General features: G+C 36.8%; 1 gene segment (V, D, J or C); it reads left to right on the top strand.

Annotated features, from left to right (window-relative positions):
* On the top strand, window positions 1-461 carry LOC121526525. The segment is given in 2 exon segments: window positions 1-37; window positions 139-461. Coding segments are annotated over 2 exon segments (360 nt in total).
* Window positions 462-10,580: the final 10,119 nt, after the last annotated feature.

The following is a 10,580-nucleotide window of genomic DNA, read 5'->3' as shown; positions in this document are numbered from 1 at the left end:
ATGATTTACCTTTTGATCCTCTGTTTCTGCCTCTCAGGTAAAAACTAAATAGGTTTAATCTTTGATAGTTCATTTTCTGTCTATACCAACCTAATACAAAAATATAAACCCCAATGATTCATCTTTCATTCGGTGCAGGTTGTGGTCTGTCTCTGGAGGTCCGTCAGTCTCACTCTGATCTCATCACTGATCCTGGAGACAGAGTGCAGATTTTCTGCAGCCATAATAAAACAGACTACAGGGTGATGCTCTGGTACCAGCGCTCACAGGGGGACACAGCTATGAAGCTCATCGGATATCTCTACTATAAAACTGTCAACATGGAGAAAGCATATGAAGCAGATTTTAATTTATTTGGAGACTTGGGAGGAACTACAGCAAAGAATGGCTCTCTCATTATTGCAAGTGCAAGAAAAGAGCACAGTGCAGTTTACTACTGTGCTGCAAGAGAAGCACACTGAGTCAAATCCTTTGTGAACATTACAAAAACCCTCCACAGCTTTTTTTTTTCTCATCAGTAGTTTTTATAAGATATGAAAAAAAAAAACACTAAAAGACACCTGCTTTAGTGGTTTGGTTCTGGTTTGATACAATAACATTATCAGTTTAAGTAAGGCTTTGCAGAAAAAATAATTCCTAATATTTAATAAAATATGTGTGAAAAAAATCCTTAAGGGAGAAAAATGCTTAAATTATACAATTAAGGCTCTTTGACATTTATTAAGAAGCACCACAATCTCATTGGTGACTGTTGACAGATTGAACAAATCCTTTCTCGCCAGGCAGCTTCCTATTTGAAACAACTGTAAATATCCTGCAATTGTACTTTTATTTATCTTTAATAGATTCCATTCAAACCTGGCCTCAGTAAAAAGAATATAGACAAAGATACAGTGAGGTGTACATAAGGACATGTTGAAATATTTTAAAAGTGGCAACCCTGTATCGTGATCAGGGCTGAAGTAAACAATTATTTTTTGTATTCCAGTATTCTATCAATTCTTCTGGTGATTAATCGAGTACTAAGAAATATTGCATTTTTTTTTAATCACTCACTTTTGCTTTTCAGGAAAAACAGTACTAGACAAATGAGAAAAGAGGCTGGGTCCCTTAAATAAACTGCTTCTACATTAAAATGTGTATTAACAGATTCTCTAAAGAAAACATATTTTACAAAGTACAATGAAGTTCTGATGACAGTTCACATTTCTTAAAGTTACAAGGAAAGGAAGTTAAATAATGACATTAGATTATGCCATATTTAGGGTTTTAGGGATGCTCTACCAGGACATTGTTGTTGCCAACACTTTATTTCTTCTATTGTAGTTTATTTGTATTTTCCAATTTGTCATTAAAGTAAAGGTACACTTAACCAGTTTAACATCCTCTACTTTATGCATGAATCCAATATTTCTTTGGGATGTGCTGGAGAAGACTGTGCGCAGTGGTCAGACTCTCCCATCATCAATACAAGATCTTGGTGAAAAATTAATGCAACACTGGATGGAAATAAATCTTGTGACATTGCAGAAGCTTACTGAAACAATGCCACAGTGAATGCATGCTATAATCAAAGCTAAAGGTGGTCCAACGAAATATTAGAGTGTGTGACCTTTTTTTGGTGGCGACTTTTTTTTGGCCAGGCAGTGTATTTCACATTCTAGCAAGAATAAAGCTCCATCATTCACACAGCGGTCTGATGATATCTGAAAGGTTAACCTTTAGATTACATGAATATGGTCTTTATTTCAAAGGGGCTTCACTTTTAATTTTTGCACATTTTTGTTTGTGAGTTCATCCACCATAAAAATCTGACCATTAAGACCATCCACTGGCATGGAGAACACATTTAAAGGGATGAAGCTGCTTCTGTGACCTGTTGAATCCTGACTGTATGATGATGAACTTTGACCTATTTAGTCTCTGTCTAAGTCTGTGGCAATAGCGTGTTTCTATTTAATTGGTGTCAATTTATTATCAATATAAGTCTTATCAAATTATTCGGGATGCTGACACTTTTTGTAAATACGCTACAATCAAGACGTCAGTGCGCTGAATTTAAATAATATATAATTAATGTGTAACGTGGGCACGTCGAAGAGAGAGAGAGAGAGACAGAGAAAGCACCAAAACAGGACCAGACGGTTTTCTGTAAAACCATCGGGTCAATCAGAGAAGTTTATGAAATTCCCTGAAGTCTGCAGACACAAACTGAGCGCTGTCTCACACCAGAGAGTCATGCAGGCAGCGCGTAAACTCTGAGATCTGCGTAGGCTCACCAGTGTAGGTGTAGTGCCATATTTGCCATGAAGCCATGGCCAGGGGATGCGTAAAAACGCAGGACACGAGCCCGCCAACATCACTGCATCAACTTCTAGCTGTTCTTGCAAAAAACAGCATGCTGTGCAACAAACAGCACAATGTCCAAGATTACAGCGTGGATGTTTATGGATACATGACTGATTTAAGAGAAGACTCAAGGCAGATAATTTACCTCGAGGAATTTTTTGAATCAAATCACCTGATTAATTCGAGGAATCGTTTCAGCCCTAATGCAGAGCATGTCAAAGCAGCTGCATGAAACACCAGCAAACATCACGTAGCTCAACACGGGGCAGCACAGTGGGACATAATGTTCCAAATTCAAGAAAAGTAATCCGTGCTACGAGTTATTTTACCTCACCACACCAGACTCACGGAGAGAGAGAGGTGTGTCTGTGAGGCACACAGCTGAAGTCACAACTTGAAGACCTGCTCACCCCTCGAGGGCTTCAAACTCGAGTCGGACAGACTCGAGATTTTATGAAGTCCCATAAGTCTAAATGATGTTACATTCAAGTAACAATTAGTTTAATCATTCCTCTGGTAGATACTGTAGTTCCCTGTGGTTGCTTAACGAGCCAACACGTGTCTGCATTAACGTAGCGGTCTGATATGAAGCAGACCGACAGCGAGGATGGAGGGAGATGAGGACAGAACTGTTACAGTCAGGAGTAGAACAATGCAGCATCAAACTGCATGGACTGTTACAGACTGAGACAGTAAAGAAAAGTTAAGGTAACAGGTTTACTTTTAACCATTTAACTTTAATGTTACTCTCTTATTAAGTTACTATCACTCTGTCTGAGAGAACAGAAGGATTTCTTCATTTACATTATAAACATCAGTTAGGATGTGATTATACACGTGAATGTGTCTTAAAATGTTGGAAATATCTGACTGTTACACAGGTTATAATTATTTTATAACAAACTGTGGCTCCTGGGCCAACTGTGGCTCTTTTTCAATAAATTTAAGGTTATTTCTATTTAATTAGTAAAAACATTTGCTTCATTTACATAAACAGGACACTTTTTTATGGTAAAATTAGTGGAAAGGTTAAAAAAACGGAATTTCAAAAAATGAAAGTCGAAAAAAAAAACGGAATTTGGCAAAAAAAAAAATGGATTTCATAGGGCCCTATGTGTGGCACTGACACAGGGAATACAACAGTGTTGCTCTGCACCAAATTTTTCATGTTGACAGAGCTAGTGCTAAATTGTTGATTTGCATTAATTTTTTAATGTTGTTACATTTTACTTTTGCCAACTAGGTACATTTTCTTTGACATTTAGAACTGCCTAGTTCCCTTTGCTGATGAGTACCCAGTACTCAAACATGGTTGCATTAACATCTCTTGCAGCCCATACTCAAATGCACGTGAAATATACTCGATAAATGTTGACGCTACTAACAACAGCAAAGATGACAGAGTTTAGCTGGGAGTTTTCCAGTTTCTTTTTTCAGTGAAAGTTACTCAATTATGCTTTAGTTTGGTTCACAATGCTGATGTGACTGAGGCTTAAGCTCCTTTTGCATGAACTAATCAATGTTTGTGAACCAGTGATAAATGTGGTCACTGGGGTTATGGTTGACCTTGATGTGGAGCTGATCAGCGTGCAGCAGAATGTCGTTTTGCTGCAGTACTTCCTTGAAAAAGCAAGAAAGCAAACACTTAGGGAACCTTGCCAATCCTGACTAAAAGTAATTTTGAACAACACTAGATATACTTGATGATGTTTACGTAACCACAACTATTTCACTAGTAAAGAAAAACCAATAAAGAAATGTAACACTTTTCCCCTACTTCTTCTTCTCTCTCTGTCTTTCAGAGCAAATGCTGAATAGTCTGTGATGAAATATGGGGGAGTTTAGATTTGAAGTCCCAAACAAGAAAAATACAATTACTTGGTTGAAATTTAGATTAATGTACATAAGAAAATACACTCTGCAATCTTACATTGGCCACTAGGAAGTGTAGTCCATGTGTTTTGTGTGACAGAGGGTGGGGGTGTGGGTGTAATACATTTCAGTCCTATTGGCTGCTTTAAACACCAATGAAAATCCAAGACAAGTCCACAATGGCCTCTTCTTTTACAGCACTCCCATCTTCAATCAATAGAGCTCTCTATCAGAGGGTTTATGGAAACTTGGAATATTGTAGTTTTTATGATACGTAGAGGCTTATTTGTGAAAAGATGATCTTCTTAGTCTTTTTCTGCTACCTGTCAGGTAAAAACTTTCTTAAATAAATATCAGGTTCTACAACTGTGGAAATTAATTTGATTTTAGCATACAGTAATTATCACCATGTAAATATGCTCTTTATTTTCCTCATGTCCAGGTGTTGGTCTGGCAGTGGTGGTGCGTCAGACTCCCCCCAATATCATCACAAACCCTGGAGACAGAGTGCAGATTGACTGCAGCCGAGATGACAGTAGCTACTGGATGATGCTCTGGTACCAGCGCTCACTTACAGACACAGCCATGAAACTCATTGGATATTTATACTACAAAGATGACACAATGGAAGATCCAGAAGACAAAAAGTTTAATATCACTGGAGATCTGCTTGGAGATGGAGAAAAGACCAGTACTCTAGTCATCCAAGTCACAGGACCTGAGCAGGATGCACTGTACTACTGTGCAGCTAGCAAAGCACGCTGACAGAAAAACCCTACTGATCATTACAAAAACTCTTATACCATCAGGAATAAGACACGCTTCATAGCACCTGCTCTTGTGGTTGGATTTGGTTTGATGAAGCTGTATCAACATAAATGAACTCGTGTCTTTGTGGTTCAAGCCTGAACAAAGTAGAACAACTATTTAACCATGTATTAAACAACTTATGACTATGTAAGATGGAAGAATGGAATGGAAGATGGAAGTACTTTTTCTGAAACTTCCTGAAGACTTCCAACAGAATATTAAAAAGTATTTAGTCTCATGCAAGTTAATGTATTTGATTTCTGCCAGCAGGAGTCGCCTAAAGTCTCAACATTTATCTCATTTTCTCTTACACACAACAGATGTAACCTGACACACCAGATGGATTTGTTTCACACATCTATCTGGAAAACCTTCAATACTAAGTGTTTGGGAAAGGGCAGAGGATTTGAAAAAAACTCTGAATGTGATTGGATGAACGTTCTGTCTGTCACATCTTTACAGGCCAATCAGAGCAACAAAACATGTGACGTAGCCACCATTGAGGTGCGTGTGCATCTACCGAGGAATAACGCAAACCATGGTGACTGTAGACATGACCAAATACCCATGTCTGTGTATAAAATGATATACTCCTACTCGTTCTTCACATTGAGAAAAACTTTTTGGCTCACTGCTGTCCAAGTCTCATCAATACAGAGCACCAAAAATCTATTTTTCCACATTCAAAATAAAAGCACTAGTTGCAATACTGAATAGAAAAGGACACAATCTTAACATTTCTACAGCCTGTAATGCCAGTCCCTTTTACCTGACACTACTGCTTTCCTCTTCTCTTATAGAATAATGGTAAGAAAAATGCTTGCAGATGAGATACAGCCACCATCTGGTGGTCATACCCTATTAGAACCAAGGGCTTTTTACATGGAAAATTAAATTTGCACAAACTTTTCTTTTTTTCAAATTTATGCCAAGACAAATATTTGAAGACCATGACCTATCCCTATTACATACCTGTTTAGGCAGATGTTTAGGTGATCTGTAGAAGCCAAAACTGCAGAATCAAAGGGACTGCAGGAGATGAAAATAAAAACTTCAATTTAAAACACTGATTTCCAACTGATTCTTGTTTGATTGTTGTGCTTTTGAAATAAATTCAGTCACAAATCAATGATTGTCACACTGTTTGGGATTCTTGCAGTAAATCTATGCTGTGTAGCAGTGTGCTGAATAGAATGTGTTCATGTACACAATAATCTAACAGTTTTGGTTTACTTGGGGAGACCCCTCCTCATAGGCTGCTTTTACTTATCCCCTCCCCTTCCTCTTGAAACTGCAGTAACATTAGTAGAGTAACCAATCATCTTCATCACAGAGATGATCAGTCAGATTACTGGGACAAATGTGCACAGCATTTTCTCAATCTTGTTTTATATACAACAATATGATTTACCTATTGGTCCTCTGTTTCTGCCTCTCAGGTAATAACTAAATAAGTTTAATCTTTGATAGTTCATTTTCTGTCTATACCAACCTAATACAAAAATATAAACTCCAATGATTCATCTTTTATTTGGTGCAGGTTGTGGTCTGTCTCTGGAGGTCCGTCAGTCTCACTCTGATCTCATCACTGATCCTGGAGACAGAGTGCAGATTTTCTGCAGCCATAATAAAACAGACTACAGGGTGATGCTCTGGTACCAGCGCTCACAGGGGGACACAGCTATGAAGCTCATCGGATATCTCTACAATAAAGCTGTCAACATGGAGAAAGCATATGAAGCAGATTTTAATTTATCTGGAGATTTGGGAGGAACTACAGCAAAGAACGGCTCTCTCATTATTTTAAGTGCAAGAAAAGAGCACAGTGCAGTTTACTACTGTGCTGCAAGAGAAGCACACTGAGTCAAATCCTCTGTGAACATTACAAAAACACTCCACAGCTTTTTTCTCATCAGTGGTTTTTATAAGATATGAAAAAACACTAGAAGACACCTGCTTTAGTGGTTTGGTTCTGATTTGATACAGTAACATCATCAGTTTAAGTAAAGCTTGCAGAAAAAAAAGTATGATATTTGATACGATATTTAATAAAATATGTACAAAAAAATCCTTAAGGGAGAAAAATGCTTAAGTTATGCAATGGAAGCTCTTTGAAATGTATTAAAAAGCACCACAAAAGAATTGAAAGTTAGTTTAAATATGGGTAGGAAAATTGACTAGTATGTTTTTTTAAACATTGCTCATATTGAGTTTGCATTGTCCCTTTGCAAAGTCCTACCCTCATTGGTGACTAGGGCTGGGTATTGCTAAGAACTTCAAGATTCAATTCGATATCGATTCAAGATTGATTTAAATGCTCTGATGTTGATTCAGTTATAAGTAGAAATGCACAAATGACCTGTTGACAATTTTTAATAATTATTTTCATGCCCATGGGAACATATGTGATAGGTCACCTCACATTTTTAGCAATAAAACATCTGAAAATAAAAATTTGCACAATAATAACTCATTTGTGTATAAGGAGTACAAAAGTAAAAAACATGACAGTTCTGTATAAATACTGAAAAAGTCAAATGCATGTAAACTTTAATAATATTTTTTTCCTCTTGGAAATTGTGATAAACCTCACATAACATGGTTATGATTGGTCGTTGTTTGGTCGAATGCGGCCTCCGTCCATACAACGGGAAACACACACACAGTGACCCTCACTGGCCAGGAGGTGAATCGATTCAGAGGATTTGCTGAATCGAAATTGAATTGAGGGGGCAAATATTGCGATGCATCAATTAATCAATATTTTTACCCACCCCTATTGGTGACTGTTGACAGATTGAACAAATCCTTTCTCGCCAGGCAGCTTCCTATTTGAAACAACTGCAAATATCCTGCAATTGTACTTTTATTTATCTTTAATGGATTGCATTCAAACCTGAATATAGACAAAGATACAGTGAGGTGTACATAAGGACATGTTGAAATATTAAAAAAACTGGCATCCCTGTATCGTGGTTAGGGCTAGAGTAAACAATTCTTTTTTGCATTTGAGTATTTTATCAATTCTTCTGGTGATTAATCGAGTACTAAGAAATATTGCATTTTTTTAAATCACTCACTATTGCTTTTCAGGAGAAGTAGTTCTAGACAAATGAGAAAAGAAGCTGGGTCCCTTAAATAAACTACTTCTACATTAAAATTTGTATTAACAGATTCTTTAAAGAAAACATATTTCACAAAATACAATCAAGTTCTGATGACAGTTCACATTTCTTAAAGTTACAAGGAAAGGAAGTTAGATAATGACATTAGATTTTTCCATATTTGGGGATTTAGGGATGCTCTCCCAGGACATTTTGTTGCCAACACTTTATTTCTTCTACTGCAGTTTATTTGTATTTTCCAATCTGTCATTAACGTAAAGTGACACTTAATCATTTTAACATCCTCTACTTTATGCATGAATCTAATATTTCACATCCTAGCAAGAAAAAAGCTTTATCATTCACACAGCAGTCTGATGATATCTGAAAGGTTTAACCTTTACATTACAGGAATATGGTCTTTATTTCAAAAGGACTTCACTTTTAATTTTTGCACATTTTTTTTTGTGAGTTCATCCACCACAAAAATCTGACCTTTAAGACCATCCACTGACATGGAGAACACATTTAAAGGGATGAAGCTGCTTCTGTGACCTGTTGAATCCTGACTGTATGATGATGAACTTTGACCTATTTAGTCTCTGTCTCAGTCTGTCCATGGTGACTGTAGACATGACCAAATACCCATGTCTGTGTATAAAATGATATACTCCTACTCGTTCTTCACATTAAGAAAAAACTTTTTTGGCGCACTGCTTTCCAAGTCCCGTCAATACAGAGCAGCAAAAATCTATTTTTCCACATTCAAAATAAAAGCACTAGTTGCAATACTGAATAGAAAATTACACGATCTTAACATTTCTACAGCCTGTAATGCCAGTCCCTTTTACCTGACACTACTGCTTTCCTCTTCTCTTATAGAATAATGGTAAGAAAAATGCTTGCAGATGAGATACAGCCACCATCTGGTGGTCATACCCTATTAGAACCAAGGGCTTTTTACATGTAAAAGAAATTGCACAAACTTTCCTTTTTTTCAAATTCATGCCAAGACAAATATTTGAAGACCATGACCTATCCCTATTACATACCTGTTTAGGCAGATGTTTAGGTGATCTATAGAAGCCAAAACTGCAGAATCAAAGGGACTGCAGGAGATGAAAATAAAAACTTCAATTTAAAACACTGATTTCCAACTGATTCTTGTTTGGTTGTTGTGCTTTTAAAATAAATTCAGTCACAAATCAATGATTGTCACACTGTTTGGTATTCTTGCAGTAAATCTATGCTGTGTAGCAGTGTGCTGAATAGAATGTGTTCATGTACACAATAATCTAACAGTTTTGGTTTACTTGGGGAGACCCCTCCTCATAGGCTGCTTTTACTTATCCCCTCCCCTTCCTCTTGAAACTGCAGTAACATTAGTACAGTCACCAATCATCTTCATCACAGAGATGATCATTCAGATTACCGGGACTAATGTGCACAACATTTTCTCAATCTTGTTTTATATACAACAACATGATTTACCTTTTGGTCCTCTGTTTCTGCCTCACAGGTAATAACTAAATAAGTTTAATCTTTGATAGTTCATTTTCTGTCTATACCAACCTAATACAAAAATATAAACCCCAATGATTAATCTTTTTTTGGTGCAGGTTGTGGTCTGTCTCTGGAGGTCTGTCAGTCTCACTCTGATCTCATCACTGATCCTGGAGACAGAGTGCAGATTTTCTGCAGCCATAATAAAACAGACTACAGGATGATGCTCTGGTACCAGCACTCACAGGGGGACACAGCTATGAAGCTCATTGGATATCTTTACTTTAAAGATGTTGATATGGAGAAAGCATATAAAGCAGATTTTAATTTATCTGGAGATCTGGGAGGAACTACAGCAAAGAACGGCTCTCTCATTATTGCAAGTGCAAGAAAAGAGCACAGTGCAGTTTACTACTGTGCTGCAAGAGAAGCACACTGAGTCAAATCCTCTGTGAACATTACAAAAACCCTCCACAGCTTTTTTTTTTCTCATCAGGGGTTTTTATAAGATATGAAAAAAAACACTAGAAGACACCTGCTTTAGTGGTTTGGTTCTGGTTTGATACAATAACATTATCAGTTTAGGTAAAGCTTATTTAAACCTTGCAGAAAAAAATATATGATATTTGATATGATATTTAGTAGAATATGTGAAAAAAAAATCCTTAAGGGAGAAAAATGCTTAAGTCATGCAATTAAGGCTCTTTGAAATTTATAAGGAAGGACCACAAACGAATTGAAAGTTAGTTTAAATACGGGTAGGAAAATTGACTAGTATGTTTTGTAAACATTGCTCACATTGAGTTTGCAATGTTCCTTTGCAGAGTCCTACCCTCATTGGTGACTGCTGACAGCTTCCTATTTGAAACAACTGTAAATATCCTGAAAATGTACTTTTATTTATCTTTAATAGATTCCATTCAAACCTGGCCTCAGTAAAAG

The sequence above is a fragment of the Cheilinus undulatus genome, linkage group 18 (assembly GCF_018320785.1).
Source record: "Cheilinus undulatus linkage group 18, ASM1832078v1, whole genome shotgun sequence".
Taxonomy (NCBI): Eukaryota; Metazoa; Chordata; class Actinopteri; order Labriformes; family Labridae; genus Cheilinus; species Cheilinus undulatus.
The sequence above is the reverse complement of the archived record's forward strand: the minus strand, read 5'-3'. Positions and strand labels throughout refer to the sequence as shown.